At 39.8% G+C, this 24,272-nt stretch overlaps 1 protein-coding gene across 1 annotated transcript in view; it reads left to right on the top strand.

Annotated features, from left to right (window-relative positions):
• Positions 1–24,272, top strand: part of doc2b (double C2-like domains, beta) — a 108,516-nt gene that overhangs the window by 77,625 nt on the left and 6,619 nt on the right. Inside the window, exons 3-5 of the mRNA XM_056411439.1 lie at positions 3,319–3,393; positions 9,186–9,295; positions 13,347–13,473. Coding sequence (XP_056267414.1) covers positions 3,319–3,393; positions 9,186–9,295; positions 13,347–13,473 — 312 coding nt within the window. The remainder of the gene's footprint in view (positions 1–3,318; positions 3,394–9,185; positions 9,296–13,346; positions 13,474–24,272) is intronic.

Genomic DNA, 24,272 nt, shown 5'->3' with positions numbered 1-24,272 from the left:
TTGTTTTTTTCTGATCCATTAAAAGGAAGAAACCGCGAAGGCCAATTAACATAATGGAACCGGGCGTCGAAAGAGAACGAGCCTTCGGATCCTTTCGTCGTTTCAATGTTGGTTACACACACGACTTGAAGAGGAAGGATGAACCCCCGTTGGCGTGTTGTCGCGTGAACATTCTGCACTTCTACATACAAAAATTATCCAACCAGAAAAGAAGAAACAAAGTGTTTCCAGGCTGGTGGAAGACTCTGTTTGACGGGCAGGTGGCTCGTCCAATCGTATTCATTCATTACGTATCACAGTCCTGCAACAACCACACATCTCCTGCTTCTCCTGGTTCTGGTCCTCCTGGTACATCTTCTCCTGGTTCTGGTTCTTCTTGTTCTGGTTCTCCTGGTTCTGTTCCTCCTGGTTCTGATCCTCCTGGTTCTGGTCCTCCTGGTTCTGATCCTCCTGGTTATGGTCCTCCTGGTTCTAGTTTTCCTGGTTCTGGTCCTCCTGGTTCTGGTTCTTCTGGTTCTGGTTTCCTGGTTCTTCTGGTTCTGGTTCACCTGGTTCTGTTACTCATGGTTCTGGTTCTTCTGGTTCTGCTTCTCCTGGTTCTGGTCCTCCTGGTTCAGGTTCTTCTGGTACATGTTATCCTGGTTCTGGTTCTCCTTGTTCTGGTTCTCCTGGTTCTGATCCTCCTGGTTCTGGTCCTCCTGGTTCTGGTTCTCCTGGTTCTAGTTTTCCTGGTTCTGGTCCTCCTGCTTCTGGTTCTTCTGGTTCTAGTCCTTCTGGTTCTTCTGGTTCTCCTGGTTCTGGTTCACCTGGTTCTGTTCCTCATGGTTCTGGTTCTGGTTATCCTGGTTCTGGTTCTTCTGGTTCTGGTCCTCCTGGTTCTTGTTCTCCTGGTCCTCCTGGTTCTGGTTCTCCCGTCGTCTCCCTTCCCTCCGGACTTACTCCAGTTGTCGTCATTTAAGAAATGCTTGTTGTGAAGAACGATGTATGTTGAAGGCACTTCCCCTGATTAGTTATTATAAAATGCTTTAGACATATAGATCCACTGATAATCCCAATATAATGGATTATTATATTATGATGGGAATTATAATACTGATAGTGAATGATTAGTTATTATAAAATGCTTTATAGTGTGTTATGATTATTGCTATAAAGCATTGTGACTATTTATGAGCGCTTATAATTATAATTAAACAGTATAATGCATCATATGTATATATAATACATTATATACATATCAACATTATGCTCATGTACTTGCAGTCAAAGATGCAGACGTTACATTTGGAGCTTATGGAGTTCAAACGGACGTGAAAATAAATATTTGTAATAAATGTCGATTAATTTTCTGTGAACATTTTGGTCCAAAACAAACATGATTATGTTTTATTTGGGCTTATATTCAGGTGGAAAGTCAAAAAAATCAAAAAATAATAAAATGGATGAAAGTGGACGTCTTGTGAGAATAGAACCGCGGCGTCTTCATGGATCACCGGCCTCGGGGAGTTGATCTCAGCGCCACACGGTTCAGAGAAGAGAAACCTGACGAGTGCTCCCGGTTCTGTGTGTGTAGATGTTGTGGTTGAGGTTTCCATTCCCTCGCTTTATCCCCTCTACGTTCCCTCGGTGGCACCCCGGTGGTGTTTTATTTATTTAGTCATTATACCGGTGACCTTTACTTCCTGCTGCCCCTTTGAGTCTCATTGATTTGTTCTTCAAAGGAATGTAAAAAAGAAAAAGAAAATCACTTCCCTCCTTTTTTCACTCTGCGTTTCTCAAGGTTGACGCGAGGCTCTTTGCAGCTGAGGCCGAGAACTTGTGTATGCTCCTGATGTTTTTATTTGATGTCACATGCATCGGTGGATTACAACCCCAAAGTGTCACGGCCGCCCTGGAGACGTCAATCAAAGAGACACACACACAAGATTCAACAGAGACACACAAGAACCACAAAGAGACACAAAGAGACACACAATGGCTACAAAGAGACAAGAGACACAAAGAGACACATAATGACTACAAAGAGACACAAAGAGACACAAAATAACCACAAAGAGACACAAAGAGTCACTACAGGCTTAAAATGAGTATACAAAGACTCAAAACAACAACAAAGATAAACTAAATGAACACAAAGAGACAAAAGACACACAATGACTACAAATCGACACACAATTACCACAAAGAGACAATAGACACACAATTAACACAAATAAACACACACTGACTACAAAGAGACACAATTACCACAAAGAGACACACAATGACTACAAAGTGACACACAATTACCACAAAGAGACAAGAGACAAAAACTGACTTCAAAGAGACAAGAGACACACAATGACTACAAAGAGACAAACACGGACTACAAAGAGACAAGAGACACACAATGACTACAAAGAGACACAATGTTACCACAAAGACACACAAAATGGCAACAGGTGAGACTCAAAACTACAACATAGAAATACACAGACACACAGACTTCACTCAAAAAAACCGATTCAAGCCCTTCTTAGAGGTGACACATTTAAATATTGTTTGATACATTTAAATAAATCAATTACAAAAATAGATATTTATATTTAATGGGTGTAACACAAAATGTATGAATACTTTCATTTATTAGATTTATTTAGGTTAGATGGTGTGCATATCAACTCAAAATAAATGTGTTTCATTGGGGACTACCCTTTGCGCATGCGCCAGCTGAAAATCAGTTGTTTACATGAGGTGAAGACATTGTCAGGGTTGTACGGTGGTGTAGTGGCTAGCACTGTCGCCTCACAGCCAGAGGTCCGTGGGTTCAATTCCCACTCGGGGTGTTCCTTCTGTGTGGAGTTTGCATAGTTAGTTAATTTTTATTTTGAGTTGGACAAACATAAATTAATTTAATTTAATGAATATCGTTATTTTATTTTAGATGTATTTGATACAAATGAGTTGGACTAACTTAATTACATTTTATTGCACTGATGTGCTAAATTTGAGTTGGAGTTGCATATACTTATTGGATGGAAAACCTGCCAACAATTTAATTGAGTTCATCCAATGAGTCATTTCTTTGAGTGTAGAAGAGCCGAAAGAGGTCCAGCATGTCCTCAGAGACACAGAAAGACTGGAGACACTCAAATACTACAAACCTGTGTACGTTTGTACAATGTAAAGTATGTTTAAATGCCATTATTTATATATTTATGTTCAAACTAACTGTTTACGATGAGAATAAAACAACAATAAGAAGAGCAACAAATTATTTTTTTGTTCTCGTATCTCTGTAAACTTCATGGCTCTGGTTCCGTGACGTTCTCTCCACAGGGGCTGAAGTCGATGGACCACAACGGGCTCTCGGACCCCTACGTCAAGCTGCATCTCCTGCCCGGGGCCAGCAAGGTGAGCGCCGTGTTTATGAAGGAGAAATATGAATAATGAAGAAAAGATTAATTTAAAAAAACACTACAATTGTATTTATTTTATTTATTTTATTTATTTTATTTTACTCATTATTTATTTTATTTATTTTATTTATTTTATATTAATAATTTGTGTCAATGTTATTGACTGAATGAAACACATATTCAAACTCATGCTTTGTGCACCTTTTAGACACATAACATATATCCCTCTGGAAACAGAATAACTCTATTCAAAGGACACCACATTGACAATAACACAACATTTTACCTCCCAGAACACGAGAGTTTTCTAAAAAGTTCAGTTAAGAATCATCAAAGTCAAACACAGCGTGTTCTGAGAGGTCAAAACAAAGGCCACCGCCAGCTGTTTGTCCGGGGGTAGTTTGGATGTCGTGGGGTGCGGTCGCTCGGTGTATTTCTCCCGTGGGTTTACCGGCACCAGGGTGTAAAGTAATGTACCGTGAGAGACACGTAAAGTAATCCATGCCGTTAAAGTGCAAGCTATATTTAGAACATGACTGCTTCCCCTCGCTGTGAGGCGGAGACAGAGCGGCTATCGACGCCTCTCTTCAAAGCCAAGACGCCGATAATCGAAAAAAGCAGCACATGTCTCCTCATGGCAGAACCCATTCCACCTCTTCTCCAATACGATCACGATGACACACACGTTAAAAGTAATCTAAAGATGGAAAGCACTCTTAAATGTCAGGTGTAGAAAATGCCTCTCTAGTTGACAAGGAATTATTTTTATTTTGCTGGCGTCTGGAAGCCTTGAGGTTGATGTAATCCTTCATTAAAGTCCTCACATCTCGTGTTATTGGAGGCTGAAGCTGGGTGTTATCCGTCTGACTCACGTCTCCCTTTCCTCCCACAGCTTTTCTTCTCATCTGAACTTTGTGATTGTTTAAAACCCACTTTTTGACTTTCCACCACTTTCAAAATTAAATATGATTTTCATTTTCTTTTTACCAAATACCTAATTATTGATATTTTATGGTTGACTGTTGGCGCTTTGATCAAATATTTCATTTTTTTCCGATAATCTTCAATCATGTGGTTATAAGCTTACGGGAAAATAAAAGGCCATAAGGAAAATATGCCATATTATGATATTACATCCAAAATATGAGACGATATCTAGTCGCATATCCCAATATAATATAGCGTTCATACACATGTTGACCAATGGGGTTCCAGGACTTTTCCAGGACTTTAAACCAAATTTCCATCACCAAACATGTTTTGAGAAGTGAGGAAATGTAGTATGTAAACAATGAGAATTCTAAAGCATACACTTTTGGGAAAAGTCATGGAAATGTCTCATATTCATATGTTCATACTGCGTAAATGAACATATGAATATTACAAATTTCCATGACTTTTTCAAAACATATGGGATTTATTTTTAATGACTTTTCCAGGCATGGAAATAAGCATTTTTTAAATTCCATGACCTTTCCAGGTTTTCCTTGACCGTACTAACCCTGATAATATAAATATATCGACGATCCCTCGTAATTGCCTTAAACATTCTTGAATTTTGGCCCAAAAATGTATTTTGTGAGGTCACAGTAAACCTTGATTGCCCAAATCTGATTGGCTAAAACCAAATAATAAAAAATTATTCTTCTTATCATATTTTAAGAGCCGTTTTATTCTGGTTGCTCTTCTGGTTCCACCTGCATACATAATGTCATTATTGCCCACGATGCCGATGCGTTTGTGTGACGTACAAAAACATCGTTAATGACACTTTCAATCGCTCACCGCCGGCGCTTCGTCTGTGACACAACCTGTTCTCGGAATTTAAAAATAGACTAATTAGTGAGAATGTGAGGATAAGAGTGTGTTATTATTAGCGTAACTAGCCATTCATAAAGGGGCCCCGAGGCCTGACAACCACAATGACACAGTAATGTAATAAGTGTCTCACAACACATGGAATTGGCAAAGGAAGGAAATCGGCAGTCGACCTGCTGTCGGTTTCAATTGGCTCCGCCCCTTTAATCAGGGGAGAAATCCGCCAACTGGCTTCATAGCCATCCGATAGATTAGATCCAGAGATTTCTCAACAACCAGATTGTGGATTAAAAAGAAAATACCGTAAACCTCTACTTATGAATATCTGACTTTAGAAATTGTTTGTTTTCCATTTTTGTCGAGAGGAAAATTAATAATTGGGACTAATTAGTTGAAGACACCCTGCACATTTAAACTTAGTTGTGACTGACGCATAATTACACGAGTCGTGAATCATCACTTTTTACCTTCGCATTGAAAATGCGGAAAGTTATGTTTTGATCGCCGTGTATTTATTTGTATGCGTGTTACTCGCATAACTCAAAAAGTATTAAACCGAATCGCATGACATTCGGTGGGATGATTGGTTATAATCCGGGGACCATTTGATTAGATTTTGGGATCGATCGAGTCAAAGGTCAAGGTCAAGGTCATGAAAAGGTCAAAATCTTCTTTTTACCATAGCACGGTCAATTTGTATCCAATTGGCATGCAACTAATGCCAACATTTTCATAATTCAATGCCCAATCTTGTGATATGCGAAGGTATGCGCTCTACCGAGTGCCCGTTCTAGTATTTGTTATAGATGGACATTTTATGGGATTTCTCAAAACATAATCACTATTCACAGTGTTAAAAATGGATTGAAAAAGAAATTACGATTCATAAACTGCTGCAGAAGATTAAATCAGATGTCATTATTTTGCCGTGAAGCGACATCAAAGCATCAGCCAGACGAGAAAAATACATCTCTGAAGTTTAATAATTAATGCGGTGTGTATTCTATGCACTCTTTGCATATAGAGGACGTAAAAACAAGATGCCCCCCCCCCCTCCCCCCCGCTCTGACATTTCTCTCAGCTAGCTCTCAAAAAAATCATTAGGCTCGGTCTAAGAGCCTCATTAAGACCCGCTAAAGAGGTCATAAGTTCTGCCGGCACTCTAATCAGAAGTGAAGTTTTCACGCTTTGCCGCAAAGCCGGATCACAGTTATTGAACCGCCCGTTATTAGTATTGAAACGCCCGTTATTAGTATTGAAACGCCCGTTTTTGTTATTGAAACGCCCGTTTTTGTTATCAAAACGCTGTTGTTGTTATCGAAATGCTCATTATTGCTATTGAAACGGACGTTATTGTTATCAAAACACCCGTTATTGTTCTTGAAAACGGCCGTTATTGTTATTGAAATGATGGTTATTGTTATCGAAAAGCCCGTTATTGTTATCGAAATGCGCGTTATTGTTATGGAAACGGACATTATTGTTATCAAAACACCCGTTATAATTATAGAAACGGACGTTATTGTTATCAAAGCACCTGTTATTGTTATCGAAATGCTTGTTATTGTTATCGAAATGCTCGTTATTTTTTATAGAAACGGCCGTTATTGTTATCGAAACATCCTTTATTGTTATCGAAACGGACATTATTATTATTGAAATGCTTTTATTGTTATCGAAACAGCCGTTATTATTATTGAATCGCCCGTTTTTGTTTAAGACTGAACTGTCGATTACCGAGAGCAGGGACGAGATGCTGAATTACGATGTTTTCACCCGACCACAGGGCGAACATAAGGCCATTTGCAGAAAACGAGGCCATCTATGCTTCCGTACTCGACCCGATGGCTGCAGCAGCTCCTCGTTCTGCAGCCGATGCATTTAAGTGTTTGACTCGATTGACTTTTAAATACCTTATAACTTTTGCATTAAGAAAAGAGGATGGAAAGAAACTGAATCAGTGCTAACGTCCATCACAGAGACACCAAACAGCTCCTTTTATTTAAAAAGAACTCCAAGTCTTTTCAGTTTAATTAATTTCAACATGAATAAAAAAAAAATTTAAAACCTGAAGGTCGAGTGACAAAGTTTAAACTGGTTATTATTTTTCTTTTATCCAGAGTGCAAAGTGAACGCCAGCCGAGTGTCAACAGCTCCGAGCAGCCGTGACATAACCTCGTGTTTAATACCTCCGCGCCGCCTTTTGATGCGTCACTTTGGGAGGAATCACAAAAACAGAAACAAATTATCATAATTTCTGCTTAACTTTTTAAATAAATACCACAGATAACATACGTGAGACGAAGACGTCCGACTGTTTAGAAACAAGGGATTACGGAGGACAATCGAATACTGTGTCTTTCACTCCCCCCCCCCCCCCTTCTCTCCCCTTCTGCTTCAGGCCTTAATATGCCAAAATAACACAATAATTGGCTCGAGAGCAAAGGCCTTTGAACCTCCGCCGGTGAGCAGCTGGCGGGCCGATCACACTCGTTTTAAACCCTGTCTCGCCTGCATCTCTCCTTTTATAATCTTTTCTTTTAATTGATTAAATTCACTCATTTCATCGCCCCGGGTTGAAGCGAGCAGCCGGTCACACTGACGATGAGTCACTTCAAGGGTCCGAACCGTTCGAGGATTCGTAACGTTTAATGACTTCAGGTCAAAGTTTGCCGTCTTTGATTCGTATATTGTAATAATTATAATAAATGTTATGCAATCACAGCGTCCATTCCGCACAGTGGGATTGGTCTGAAGCCTCCGATTAAATCAACATTATTAGAAAAAAACTAAAACTAAAAATAAATAAAAATAATAAATAAATTATATATATATATATATATATGTGCAAAGTAATCCCACACAGAAAAAAGCCCCCGCTCTGTAAAGGCCTCGACTCCCGCCCAGAATTACACTCAAAGTGACCGCCGCCGCCATCTTGTATTTGTGTCGGCGATAGAGGATAATATTCTGTCATATTCATTGTATGTGTTGTAACTCTGTAACACTGTCACAAGAGATGTCTGCACACATGACATCTATTGCCTCTGTTTTCTCTGATCTGATGTGAGGTCAAAGGTCAGGAGGCACTTTTGTATTTTGTGATATTGGGCTATACAAAATAAACTGAATCACAACCTTCTGAAACGACGAGTAGGTGAAGCCTTCTATCCTAAGTGTAATGTATTCATACAACGTGTGGTTATCGGGGCTTAAACGCATCGTTTTGGCGTCGCGGTGTGTGTGTGTGTGTGTGTGTTCGCCGGCGTTCCCGTGTCAATCAACCGCTGATTGAGAGAGAAACAACCAGCGAGCGCCTCGGTGCTCCGTGCACACATCCCCGCGGCTCATTGATTAAACTCCACAGATTCTCCCCGCACCGCGTTTCCCTCGCGAAGATGCAACATTTTTATATTGCGTCATAACATTTGTATTTTAGCTAAGCTTAGCTTTGCATTTAACTGTATGGATTTTAAAACATGTCGCCATTGACTAGTGACGTACGGTATTAACTGAGCGTTCATAAACATTGAATCTGCTGCAGCCTGCGGTTTTTCCAAAGATGGGTGGAGGGAGGGAGGTGTGTGTGTGTGTGTGTGTGTGTGTGGAGGGGGGTTTAATTGTGAAAGCCTAATTAAGGTTTATAATTGGAACATTGTTTCCTCAGAAAATGTGCCGCTGACCGTCACAGGCCGAGCTCGTGGTGACTATCTCATAACTTCAGTGTAATCAGCTCCATTGTCCTCCGGCGGCGCCTCCATTACGCAGATGGAGCCCGCCGTTTATTTTTCATTCCCGACACATTTCCAGCCGAGGCGGAGCGGCTTTGTGCGTTTTGTATAATTCTGGCAACGGCTCAATGCAACTTGACGCCCGAGGGATGAGCGGCCATTGAGCGACCGCGAGGAGGGAAGACGAGCGTCTGGATGGACGAAGATGTTCAATCCGTCGTCTCCGTTTGTCTTTCAGGCCAATAAACTGAGAACCAAGACCCTGCACAACACACTCAACCCCGTCTGGAGCGAGACCCTCACCTACTACGGCATCACGGACGAGGACATGGTCCGCAAGACACTCAGGTAGGGGGGGGGCAATGGAGAAAGGAAATGAAATGAGAGGAGAGGAAGGAAGTGAAGGAATGGAAGTAAAGGACATGGTCGCAAGACACTCAGGTAGGGGGGAGGAGAGAGATGCAATGGAGAAAGGAAATGAAATGGGGGGAGAGGAAGGAAGTGAATTAAAGGAATGGAAGTAAAGGACATGGCGGAAACAAGAGGAAAGGGAGGAGAGGAAGTGAATGTAATGAATAAAAGTGACGGAAAGGAAGGAAATGAGTAGGAATGGAAGTGGAGGAAAGGAAAGAACAAATGACAGAACTAAGAGGAAAGAAAAGAGAGATAGGAAGTGAATTAAAGGAATGGAAGTAAAGGACATGAAGGAAACAAGAGGAAAGGGAGGAGAGGAAGTGACTTAAAGGAAGGAAAATGACGGAAAGGAAGGAAATGAGAAGGAATGAGAGGAAAGGAAAGAACTAAGTGGAAAGGAAATAGATAGGAAGTGAATGAAAGGAATGAAAGTTACGGAAAGGAAGAAAATAAGAAGAAAGGGGAGGAAAGGAAAGGTCAAATGACAAGACATAAGATGAAAGGAAAGAGAAGAGAGATAGGAAGTGAATTAAAGGAATTTAAGTGAAGGAAATGAAGGAAATGAGTAGGAAGGGGATGAAAGGAAAGGAAGGAAATGAATTATAGGAATGGAAGTAAAGGATATGAAGGAAACGAGAGGAATTGGAGGAGAGGAAGTGAATGAAAGGAATGAAAGTGACGGAAAGGAAGGAAATAAGTAGGAAGGAAAGGAAAGGTCAAATGACAGAAATAAGGGGAAAGGAAAGAGAAGAGAGATAGGAAGTGAATTAAAGGAATTAAAGTGAAGGAAAGGAACTAAATGAGTAGGAATGGACGGGCAGGAAAGATAGGAAGTGAATTAAAAGAATGAAGGGGAAGTTAATGACGGGTGGGAAAGCAAAGAAAGAAGGGAAGCGACGGCAGTGATTAGAGAAGCGAAGGGGAAGAAAAGACAAAGGGAAAAAGAAGGAAGGATATTTATGACTCTAAAGAATGGAAGACATGAAATATGCTGTTCCACGTTTCAGGATATTTATTTATTAGTTTTTAGAGGCCTCAGACGATCCTGTTTAGGAGGTAATGATGTCGAGATAAATCTCTGCATTACAGGAATCGATTTATTCATCCTTCTGCTTTTCTTCACTACAATTTATGAGTGTCTCGTTGCCGGGGGCGATCATCCCCCCCCCGATCCGTTTAAGGGCCGAGGGAAATCCTTTTGTCGGTGCAATCTTTAAACGGCACGTTGTTGGCGGTGAGATAAACTTCCCGTGTCTGTCGGTTGTTCGACGTCTGCTCCTCACGATAAACACGACACGTTACCGTCCGATGTGTCGCTTCACCGCTTCGTGTGTTAAGTGTTAACGCTGACGTAGAAGTAGGTTGTGTAATCATTTCTACGGTGATTACAGAATAAATACCAACGATAGGACGGCCTGCATGCTGTGGATGTCGAGGAGCCCTGACTTCCTATTAGTGAGGGTGTGTGTGTGTGTGTGGGGGGGTCATGTTCTTTCTGTCGTTGCGGTCGGTCCAGAACAAAACATCTTAAGTATGATTCAATCGATCGCCGATAAAGTTTGCCCCCCCCCCCCAACAGTGAAAATGTTTTGGAAAGCCAACAACTAATATTTCGTTAACTTTTTTTATTTTTATTGTGATGCTTGGAAATGAACACGTCTCTTCTATAATAGTCTTTTTTCGTTGAGCTCAGTTCAGAACAAAAGATCAAAACTACGATTCGATGGATCGCCGATAAATTCTGCACAAATATTCAAGCCCCGCCCCCCCCCCTGGATCGCACTGACGTTTCCCTCTGGCGCCCCCATGAGGCTTTTAATCCTGTACGTTGTATCGTTACATATTGTTACCGGTGATGATTTCTGCCAAATGAGCAGCAATCCGTTGCTTTTGCCCTTAACGCCGACTTTTAACCTGCACATTTTCTGTGCTATGGCTGCTTATGCACAAGCCCCTTATCGATGCATTAAGTCAAACAATCTACTCTCATTACTCTGCCTCGATGAACCATTTCACCAGGATCAATATCTGAGTAAAGCCTCGAAAATACTTTGTTTTAATCTGATATGAATTCGCCACCACCGTATGCAGTGTGGCAGATTCGTTATTTTTATTTATTGTGTTTCATTGTGATTCCAATCACACGCCCTCCCCTACAAGCTGCAGCGCTGATACTTGTGACACTCATGCGGCGGCTGATTTACGTGGGAGAAAAACACTTAAAAACAAACAATATCTAATATTCACATGTGTATCATGTACTGACACATCTTTACTATAGCATACACTATAGCTTCAATAAAAACAGATTAGCACTTCAGTGGCACTTACTAATGGTATTACAAATGGTATTACTCATGGTATTATTCATAGTTGTCAGGCCGAGATTCCGATCAGGACTCAAAATGCTGAGGCGTCAGTGAGCAGTTTAATAATCAAAACAAAAACTCTCCTAAGAGGTGGAGGCTAAATAATGTACTAAGAAACCAAACGCTGGATTATGAAAACTATAACAAAAATCGCTCTTTCGAGGTTGGTAATCAGTTTCCAAAAAGGCTCGGCAGCTATGATGATGATGATGATGATGATGATGATGATATATTTATTTGTCGTTTGCCAGAGTACAGGTACAAAAGCATCGAAATTACAAGAAAGGGTGGATGAAAGATTACAGCATAACATGAGGGAAGAAGAAGGCGAGAAAAAACACCAACCCCCCGACTATGCCCCGAGAGGGGTACAGTGTGGGAGCAGGAAAAAAACACCTTAGCACATAAGCACATACATTTAGACATAACTTGCAACGAGTAGGAAGGGGGGAGGGGAGGTAATCCAACAACTGGGTGATCTAAGCCCATCCATTGGGGGCAGAAGGTAACCAGCCCCGACAAGCAGCCAGCGGGCCGGGCGCCAACTCAGCAGCGCCGCACAGCCCGTCCGGTCACACTGGGGGTAAAAAGCAGGCGGCGTGGGATGGGGAGGGTAGTGAATGCAATCAGTATTATTGAAAGTTCGTGTGTGCGTGTTCTGGTATGTCGTCCTCCCCCAGGCCACAACAGACAAAGTTCTCAGTCCGCAAGATGGTCGTTGCCATGGAGATAGCCTTGAAAGGTCCTGGGAGAAAAACAACCACAGGTGTCTGTGGATAGGGGGAAGGGAATGAGAGAGGTTCTCACTTCAGCGATCTTCAGGGGAGTTGTTGTTCCAGTAACGGCCTTGACCGAGGCCCGTTCTGGTTGAGGGAGCCGAAAGCAGATAAGATTGGGATTGTTTGGTCTTCCAGCAGCTACATCCAATTTTCGCACCTGCTATTCCACCTGCTATTCCACCACTATGAACGTGGCCTTGGTGAACGACCATGAGACGAAACACTTTGGCACAGGACAGAGGGAAGACGCAGACTATAAGCACATGAGGGTAATGGGGAACAGGTGGAAACAATCAGGGATCAGGGGAGACAATCAGACCGGTGACACATGAGGAAGGGCAAGTGACCTGAAACGAGAGGAGAGTTAGACTTCAAAATAAAACAGGAAGTTACGAGACAAAAACCCAAGACAAGACAAGCTTCACCACGGTGTGACAATAGTATTACTAATGGTGTTACTTATGGTATTACTTATGGTATTATTTATGGTATTACTTATGGTATTACTCGTGGTATTACTCGTGGAATTATTCATGGTTTTACTCGTGGTGTTACTCATGGTATTACTCATGGTATAACTCGTGGTATTACTTGTGGTATTACTCGTGGTATTACTAATGGTATTACTCATGGTATTACTCATCACCTAAAGAATCGCTTGAGCCCTAGGTGGCCAAAAAGCTTCCTAAAGCGTAATTATCCCATCGTCATGGCGATCGAGACAGTCAAAAAGATTATAGACTTCATAGTAAAGTGATGATTCCCCCCCAGGGTGATGGACTCCAGGTTGGAAAATAAAATAAATGTTTTTTCATGGTTTTCTTCTCCTCCTCTTAGGATTTCCGTGTGCGACGAGGACAAATTCCGACACAACGAGTTCATCGGGGAGACGCGGATCCCGCTCAAGAAGCTGAAGCCCAACCAAATCAAAAACTTCAACAACTGCCTGGAGAAACAATTACCTGTGAGTACAAAGCGTCACTCGTGGTTCTGTTTTTAAAATGCGCAGGAACGGAGTTGAGAGGTTTACAGTAATTCATTAGTTACATCAAATCTGATTTAAATGTTCTTTGCTCCGTATTCTATAGTCATACAGGGGTCGGGAATCTATGGCTCTTCCGGTGACGGCATATGGCTCCCAGACAATTTTGAGTTGAAAAAATATATATATCCGCCCGCCCCCCCCCTGTAGTTTTCTCTATCGCGCCAGATTCTGCTGTAATCTGGCGCGATAGAATCCGTAGCATCATGCAGCACCAGAAGTCGCATTAAAATTATACGTTAAAAATACTATATGGCTCTCAATGAAATATATTTCAAAATATTAGGCTTTTATGGCTCTCCCAGTCAAAAAGGTTCCTGACCCCTGCTCTAGTGTAATCTATACCATACACTACGCCTGTGTATACCACAACATTGCACTGCTCCAGTGTAAACTACACCACTCCATTATTTACTATATCATACACTATTTTACTATTCTCCAGTACATACTACAAACTATATTCCAGTATATGTCTCAATTATACTTTGTTATAACATACTATTCTTCATTGTATACTATAATATATAGTACACAATTGTATACAACAATACACATGCTGTACTAATTTATATACTATAATAATCTATTATGCCTTACATACTTATATTTATATATCATAATAGTATGACTAAGACAATATCTTCTGTGTGTTGGCTGCATAGTCATAAACAATATCAGAAGACTTGAGGCATAAGGGGTTAAAGCAGATTAACTGCATAGTGTGTGTCTAGAGTTATAGTGAATATTAAACAAGAAACCAATCAGGAAATCACAATGTGCAAAAATGAAAGGGGAAATATGAATGACTTATATAGAGGGAGCGCCTTTCAGACATTTAAAATATGTCTATATTAAGTCCCTTATGGTGCCGCAGGGGATTTTGGTTAAATACCCCAGAAACATTTTCTTCAGGGTATTGTCATTCAAAAAGAGCAATTTATTCTCAAGGGATTATATAACGATGTAAAAAACGAAATTCTTTATCGTGTAGAGAAAATACAGAAATCACGCTGCACCGTTGGCGTTTATAACTCATTTTTTAATTAACGATGTTCACGGGAACAGCGTGTGATCGGAAAGTAATTGAAAAGAAAAAAAAGAAAATAACGAAATAGAGACGATAATAATAATAAGTGCATTTATCTCTTGTTTTACAATATCTTCCAAAAAAAAGATTATATAGCTCTACGCATAAAAAGCTTGAATCTGGCCCCACAAACGACGGCAGTCGTGATACTTTCCTTTGGGCTTCGAGTCTGTGAGTGGATTATGTTTCATAAGAACACGGGAGTGGGGTGGAGTGTCATTGAACTGTGATTTTCAAAATTGCCTACATAGTTTATGGTGAGAAAAAAAGGGAATACTGTGTAATTCTGCCTCGTTGCTCCCGTTATATGCTTTGTTGTCCTCGTGGGAGTGTGAAATAGCATCCCGAAATACGAAATATGCTATTATGAAACACATTCACCGTTCTACGCCTGTGGTTTTCGTCAAGGTTTATTTAACGCGAGAGCATATTACAGACTATGTTAAATGTGTAACGTGTTGTTAATTAAGGAATAAGTGCTAAAAAGCGGTGGTGTTAAAAATCCAGATTATTTATTGTTTACAAAGTGTGTCTCGACACACAAATAGGGGAGCGCGTACCACTGGGGGTACGTGAAATTTTTCTACATTTATTTAAAATTTGTATCCATGAAAATCCTTTCAAAATAGTAGTTATTAACAAAATATTTACTTTATTTCTCTTTTCAACCCTTGACAAAGGCACAACCACTCGTTTTGCTTTCACAATAAAAGCCCTTGACAATATACAAGGTCGTATTTGGCCTGTTCACGCCGAATATTCGTCCCGCCTGCGGTGTAAAAAAAGGCCTTAGAACATAACAAGAACATCAAATTAAAATGCTCCCCTCAAGGCCACGAGACAAGTTATTTTAACTTTCATCAAGGCACACTTCCTCCAAACTCCACGAACTCTCTTCGATAGACACTTTAACAATCTCCAACTCTGATTTGAGAGTTTATAAGAAAAGACAGAAGCAGACGCAAATAAAGATGTATCCATCGTAACATCTTCACCACTTCCGTCTAGACATCGACCGTGAAACAGAACGGACAGTTCAACTGCACGCTCAGAAAAAAAGAGCGTTTCGCCAGCTCTGGTTTGAGAGGGAAAAGGGAATAAATGGTGGTTTTGGCCTGACAGCTGTCAGCAGTGTGTCTCTCCGGTTGATAAACAAGTCAGTCAGCCCGTGAAATCGTTCAAGAAATGCATAAAACTTTTTTACCACACCATTGTAAATGAATGTATCTTCTATGTGAACCCCGGGAACTCATAGTGAGTGCTGCATCCATGAATAAACAAAGAACCTTTCTCCACCATAGAAAGATGGTAATCTCCAGGCAGCTGCTTCTATCTGGTGGATGAGTCTGCCAGCCTCAACATTGGGCCTTAGCGTTGGCACAAGTAGACGGTGGAGGGTCTGAACTGTGTAGCAGCCAAATTCGGCAATGCATCTTGGATGAGTGTGTCTGCGCAGCACATTTCTCTATTCCTTCGGACAAACGAGAGGTTTAACTGTAAGAGACGGCCACAAATTTGAACCTCAACCTGCCGGTTTAATTCTTGTTTTTTTTGGGAAAAAGAGCTTTGTCTTGTTACAGTAATAGAGTGATGTTCATTTGCTTGCCCTGGAAGCGCAGCACGAGCAATTATGTTGCTACTGTGATGGCCCAAGGGGAACTGGAGTCGACCGGGGCGGCGACGGGACACGGGGAACTGGAGTCGACCGGGGCGGCGACGGGACACAGGGAACTGGAGTCGACCGGGGCGACGGCGGGACACGGGTGTCATAAAATAGTAGTTATTTACAAAATATTCAATTAAATATAAATGTAAACTTATACTTAAGAACATATATTCCATATTAAATCACACAATGATGTGTATTACATTTTTGTTTCAACCAAAAATGCGTTGTACTAGTTAGCGGGTACTTGACTGTAAACATATTTCACATGGCGGGGGCACATCACTAAAAATAGGTTGAGAACCACTGCTCCAGAGGATGATACTTAACTATATTAATGACAATGATGTGGGTTCAATCCCTGAAACCAACTCACCACAATAAGGGTTGGCATTGCATGTTTCTACAAACCACAAGCAGTATTTTCACATGAGAGATTTTCTGTTTTATTTTATTACTGTGTGTCAGTTAATTACAGGTTTTCAACTCAATCTATATGTTAAGACATTGCTATTGATTCCTGGCTCAGTCAAAATAAAATCCTGGGATGACCTGTTCTTTTTCTTTTCTTTTTTTTCCTGTTTGCAGTTTCCCTGGTAACCCCTCAGGGGATGAGTAATACCTGGAACACTTGGAATATTATTCTATTGGGTTGTGAGTTACAGAATACAAAGAAGCAGACAGAGAAAGAGAGAGAGAGAGAGAAATGTATATTTCACTCGATTATTTAGCTCTGCAGCTGCAGCTTCATCTAGAATGATGTTCAGTCGCGTCGGAGGTGTCCGGTTATACTGTGCATTAAATGAAATTAATGGACATCCTCCAGACGATCTTAATTGAGTTCCCCCTCCAGGCAACGGTACAATTAGCTGGAAAATGTTAAGCAAACACTACTGTACAGCAACCTCCATAGGACCCAGACATTATGTCTTCATAGTCCTTTAGCTTTGTCTTGTTGTTGTTGTTCTTTATGCCTCCATGTGACCATTTTGTGTCCCAGTGTGATTGTTTTTGTGTCAGATTTTGTGTCTCTGTGGAGTTGATTTGTGTCTCTTTGCAGCTGTTTTGCATCTATTTGTAGTTTAATTGCGGTCATTTTTTGTCTCTCTGTAGTAAAGTGCTTCTTGGTTGTCCGTTTATGTTTAATTGCAATAGTTTTATGCGTTTTTGCTGTCATCGTGTGTCTCATTTTAGTTCGTCGTGGTCGTCAACTGCAGTTTGTCAGTTTAATACGCGGCTATACATTTATAAATATGGCATTTTTAAAGTAATTCGTAAGAGAAGGGGAAGAGAAGCCAGTAGACAGGGTACATGGCTGATCTGTGAGCGTGAAGTAGAAAAGAAGACGCTGAGATGTCAGCGCCTGTCAGGTATGCCATCCAGGCAGTCCGAGGTTCGTACTCCTTCCCTTTCTGTCTCGACACTTGTCTTGTTTTCCTGTCGGCCTCTTTGTGCGCCGCATGACTATCTTGTTAAACGGAGACACAGAGACAACAGTGGGTGCTGAACACAGATAGACGGCAGAAGGGGAGACGGGACTGAGTGGATTTGACAGTAACACGTCGGAGTGCCGGATGATAATGGATAAGCGAGGTCCACGGGTCCATTTAGACGTCTTGTAAAAGTCATCTGTGATCCATGCGGAGAGATGTCGGTTCCCCCGGAGATATCCGACGAGTGCCCCGCTGTGGACACCGCTGGACTGTCTCCGGCACACGGTTTAAAGACCGTGGCGAAGACAGAAGTCTGTTTTACTTCTTCGTTTTTATTATCCTTACGCCGTTTCTGAATGTTACGGGGCCTCGGTGTTTAGCGGCGAATGTGTGAGCCCATAGTGGAAGGAACAAAGACTTTTTCCAGAGCTTGAATATTAGTTTTGGCTTTGAAAATGTAAAAAAACAAACAGTGAGAATGTACCACAGTGGTACATTTGCAACTGCGAAAAAGGCATGATATATGAAAGCAACACATTGGCTAACTGTTCCCCTTCCCCCGCTGTGTATCTGCTTGCAACACATGGACGCAGAGAATTGGCACAGAGATATATCTCATGAAACAACATGGAATTCTTTTTTTAAATTGGAAGCGTAAGCTAGACTGTAACAAATGGTCTCTACTCATTAAGGACAAACCATCGGGTTTTGGGTCCGTTCCGGATCAGGTGGCAGAGTCCGATCTGTTTGCATCAGGCGGCAACCGCTGGTACTGAGAAGTGAGCCAATGCTGGAAGTATCTTAAACGTGCATTCTCTCTACTGGCCACCCGGGGCGACTCCTCTGGTTGTATAGAAGTATATGCTTATGTGTTAAAGCTGCATTCTCTCTCCTGACCACCAGGGGGCGACTCCTCTGGTTGTATAGAAGTCTACATAAATCACTCGACTTCTCTCTTGATGTATTTCCTCAGTAAACATTGTAAACATGAGTTTATGTCTCAGTCTCTAGTTTCAAGTATTCATTACAGCATGATGTTTATTTAGTACATTATGGTCATTCAGAGTCAAACAGACCATAAAGCAGGGGGCGCTTTAGGGCGGGGCTACAAGGCTTGTCCGTGTATTTTTGTCAACCGTAACATTCACAGGTGTGTTTTCAGAATAAGAGCTCATCCTGTGACCTTTATTTTATTGACTGCTATTTTTATTTACGCCGACACACCGGCTGTAATTATTTGTCTTTCGTGGAAGTTAATGTAACATTTTTTTGGTAACAATATCTTTTTTTCAGCATTTGGTTGTACTTAACTCCACCTTCTAGTGTCACATCTGCTTCCAAAATGCAAACAGGAAGTTGTTACCACTGAAGGATTCATCTTTTTAAAGTCATGTCAAGATACAAATATTGGAACTATACGTCTCTCGGGTTTGTCAACTGTATTGCTTAACTCTGGGGTGTGAAGTAATTTGTCGTCAAGTCGATTTAATATATATTTCCCAGAATAACAAATTTGCCTGAAGGGGCTTCACAATCTGGACAGCATGACCTGGTCCTTAGACCCTCGCTTCAGAGACAGAGGGGGGATAAAAAAACTAATGCATATCAATTTGAAATGGCACAAACCAAATCGAAATAACTCACAGTCCCATTTCCCACATTTCCACTGATCCATGCTCTTTCAAGTAGCCATTGATAAGCGTGAAGTCGTTAAGTCTCTGTGCATTTCCTCCACTGATATAAATGCTCTTATACTGTATATGTGGTAAAAAAAAGAATGATCCTGGCGTACAGGAAAGCTTAATGCATATTCACACAATCCGCAACTGTGAGACCTTTTGCTGTTAGATTGCATTTCAAAGTCATCGGGCATAGCCCTGAAAAAAAAACAAAGCTTGAATGTTTCTTAAGGGGCCACGAAAAAAGTGTTTTTGTCTCTCGGAAGCTTGACGTGCTTTTTTGGAGCACTCAAAGTATGCGAAAATAGCAATAATAATAATAATTAATTTAAAAATAGACTAATTGTGTTGATAAGGATGCAAGACCTGCGAGACTTGAATATCTTTAAAAAATATCTAAATGAAAAATCGTTCAACCAACCAAATTAATCAGGCGACATTTTTTAAATAACGGCATATTCTTGTCATTCACTATCGAGATGACAGATTACGTTTTAAGAAATAACAATTTAAATAAGGAGGTTGGGGGGGGATTAGTGCTAGCCTCATGTATTATTAGATAGTGAGTTTTAGGCAACAACACTACTTGGTTAGGTTTAGGAAAAGGTTGTTGTTTGGTTTAAAATAAACACATTGTGTTGCTTAAGTACGTAAATTACGTGACTACATCACATGGGACACAAACACCTGTCTCCTGGGTCCTAGTCCTGTGCTTGACACACACACCGCATCGGAAGTCTTCCTGGCTTCACATTACCTCACCTGTAATGAGCGTGGCTTGTTACTCCAGGTCACCGGCTCTAAGCGTTGCACATGAAATCACTTAAGAAATCACATTTTCATGTCCAATAAGATAAGAGATAAGAGGTTTTTATTTTCATTGTTGTTATACAACGGAATTTCATTTGATGGCCCACAGCCAGCCAGTTATGGAGGACTCAAAATGACTTAAGTATAAATAAATAAATAAATAAATGCATGAATAAATACAAGAATAAATGAATAAATGCTTAAATAAATGTATAAATAAATAAATAAATACAAGAATAAATGAATAAATGCTTAAATAAATGTATAAATAAATAAATAAATACAAGAATAAATGTAAATACAGAAATAAATACAGCAATTAATATATATAAGTTATAACTCAACAGGACATCATTAAATAAATGTATTTCTACATTTCTGTATTTCTTCATTTATTCATTTCTCTATTTATGTGTCCACACGTATTTCTTCATTTATTTATGTGTGACATTTATGTGTCCGTATATTCAAATGAGCTGGGCGGTCCGAACCTCATTGTTGAACAGGATTGGTCAAGTCAGGGAGCAAGACAGAAGCAATCGATCCCTAGCACTTGGATCTGTAGACGAACAGCGTGTATTATGCATTCTTGTCTGTACATTCTAAATACTACTGTTGAGTCACGGAATGTAATTTAAGGATGTTTTCAGCCGAGAAGTTAGTAGTTTAAGCATCAAATCTGTGGTCGGTTTATCGAGATTCAGCCGAATAAGGATATGCGACGGAGATTTGAGGTTCTGCTCGCGGGACCTGAGCTCCGGGCGGTCAGCGCTGTGTGGCCGCCGAGAAGCCTGATCTCGGCAGGACTTTTGAAATGCTCCGCTGGCTCTGACGCTCCGTAGCGGCTAAACATTAGATATAATTAGGTTTTGAGGATCTAAAGAGCACAACGAGTTTATTATTGACTAAAAGATAACGTTACGTCAATTTGACTGAGGGTTAAGATTCATAACTTCATATTGTAGCGACCCTGGGTCAGGAAAGCTACGAGACGTTGTATATTTATTATCGTTTATTCGTAGCCTACGCCAAACAACAGTGAACACCGCAACAAATGATTCTACTCCACTGTAAATTATTTTACAGTGAATAATTGGAGTAAATTCATGCGCAAGAACAGTTGATGTGGTGACGTCACAAGACCAGAAAGACCGTCCTGGTCCTCGAGTCTGGACTCCCAAAACCAGACTCCCAAGACCAGACTCCAAAGACCAGACTCCAAAAGAACACGAGTCTGTACTCAGTGTTCTTGGAATTGATAAACGGCTGAAGTCAAAAAGCTGTCTAGGCTAAGTTCTGCTAACGGTGAGCTGAGCGAGTCAACTTCAGCGTCATGTGCCAGGCAGAAGTAGTAGAGCACAACACACCAGGTGCATCACACTCCTGTGACCAATCATGCTTTAGACAGAGGTTCGGACCGCCCAGCTCATTTGAATATACGGACACGTAAATGTCACACATAAATAAATGAAGAAATACGTGTGGACACATAAATAGAGAAATAAATAAATGAAGAAATACAGAAATGCAGAAATATATTTATTTAATGATGTCTTGTTGATTTATAACTTATATTTATTCATTCCTGTATTTATTTATTTATTTATACATTTATTTAAGCATTTATTTATTTATTTATACATTTATTTAAGCATTTATTTACTCATTTATACATTTATTTAAGCATTTATTTATTTATTCTTGTATTTATTCATGCATTCATTTATTTATTTATTTATACTTAAGTCATTTTAAGTCCTCCATAGCCAGTAGCAGCAAACAACAAAGATAGAAAAGTACAAGATATACAAGAAATACACAAGGATACAAATGTAAAGATAAATATACACAAGAGGAATAAAAAAACGCTACCAAGTAAAATAAGATAGCCTTAACGAGACAGTAGCATTTGAGTTCATTCAGCAGGACGTGAAAAAAGTGGTCCTCTCGTCAGTTCAGATGTTTGTCTCGTCTCTAAAGAACATGTCAAATTAATTTTGATGAGGCTATTAACTCACCACCGTCTCCAACGCAGGTTAACTAGACTCCAAAAGGGATGCATAAATGTGCCAGTCCAAGTTAATGCACAAACGGTTAAATGAAGGCCATTCCTTAGTGCAACTGGTCACAAGTGATAAACACCACAAATTGTGTTTGTATATTAATTTTGTAAGATCTTATCTTCAAATTACTTTAAACTCAAATCTAAAATCAAAAAGTAAAATATTTTTAAAAATTTTCAAAAAAATTAATATATAATAATATTCAATATATTATTAACCTCATAAATATAGATAATAAATAAATAACATTAATATTAAAATTACTAAAATAGTTACTAATATTTAAAGTATAAATATATAACTGAGTTAAGAATATATAACAAAATATATATGATATAAAATCATATTATCTAATATATATGAAAAATGCTCTATTCTTAAATAAGTATAATTTTATTGTAAAGAAAAAAGGTTAGCAAATCATGATTTAAATATCAAATGCACATTATTTAATTCATATCACATATCAAACTTATCATCATATGCTCTTTTAATCATGTGCTAATATCCACTGTTATCTTAGTACCTGTGTTTCCTAAGCTCACTAAATCCCGTGAGTGGCATCTGAGGATCCTGCTCATGCACTGAGAGTCTGAGTTAGGCATAACAAGCTCTTTAGACAGACTAAGGATCGGGCCAATGTCTGACCAAAAGGTAGCAATTTCCGGCTCTGCACTGGCAACATATGGGAACTAGCTTTCGATGCAGGAGTCGGGCTGCATTTCACAGGTTTTAAGTTAGAAATTCCAAATTGAATACGCGGGTGTAGGATTTCATACGAGCTCGTAGAGAGATTAAATAGAGACACTAGGCAGATCTTCACTAGGAGATTGTCGTACTGTAAATGTTTAATAGAATTATTTGATCTCATTACTTCATATAATCATGATAGTATATAATAATATCCATTATCAGCATAAACCTTTTTCTCTATCAATAAATCTTAATATCGATAATATAAATATGTATAATTATATTATCAAATTATAAATGAAAATTTAAAAATCATAATATAGATAGTGACTATTGATTAATCATATGAATCATATATCTATATAATGATATATTTTCATCAAAGCTCTCTAATTGCGTTCATTACAACGAAAATTAATTCTACTAATATTCTAAATTAAACATTTGAGTCTCGTATTCCCCTGTAGATATTTACATAACCAGTTTGAATCTTAGTTCGAATCTTTGTTTAATGGATTGAATTTATGTCCGGATAGCAGTAATACGAATAGATTAGTAAGTGGTAACGATATAAGTGGACATTTATCGATTGATAAACATCCACGTTAAAGAAAATTACTTTGATCCAGTAAAACGTCTTCTATAATGGACATATAGTATATAGACATAATTCAGAGATCTATATTTCACACACTGAATATTTCAATTCAGTAAATGAAGCAATTAATTCCTTCTACATGACAAACATGTAAATAGCACTTGATCAGACGGTCAATTTTCCAACAGTTTTAAGTTCGAGAAAATCTCCCCGAAACTTGAAGTACACGCGGGGTAGATAATGGATTTACTGACGAGCTCATGTGAGAGGGAATAAAGGAAACGTACACTCAGACGCAAGTTCTCTCTTCTCTCACCGGCAGAGTCTCACTGCAAATGTTTAATGTTCTCTGGTGCCTATTCTTTAAATGCAATGTGTAGTATGAATGCAGGCATCCATTAGTCGGCTGCGGAGCGTAAACCTCTTCAATGGCTCTTCAGTCAATATGACTTTCATCGAGCTTAAAGGTAAAAATGTGTTTTAATGTTTGCTCGAATTGCACGGCTGCTGAGACAATGCGTTTAAAACCGTCGTACATTGATGGCATTGTTTGCATTGTTTGCATCCCGATGACTTCCACTGTCTGTTGGTTTCGCCTCGGGGCTCGGCGGTTCCATTACACGACGACAATTAGGTTCTCCTCACGATATTCCTCATCAAAAACAATTTGAGTGCTCGCTCCCACCTGG

Source organism: Pseudoliparis swirei, chromosome 3, assembly GCF_029220125.1.
Source record: "Pseudoliparis swirei isolate HS2019 ecotype Mariana Trench chromosome 3, NWPU_hadal_v1, whole genome shotgun sequence".
NCBI lineage: Eukaryota > Metazoa > Chordata > Actinopteri > Perciformes > Liparidae > Pseudoliparis > Pseudoliparis swirei.
This window is presented reverse-complemented; position numbering and strand designations above follow the sequence as displayed.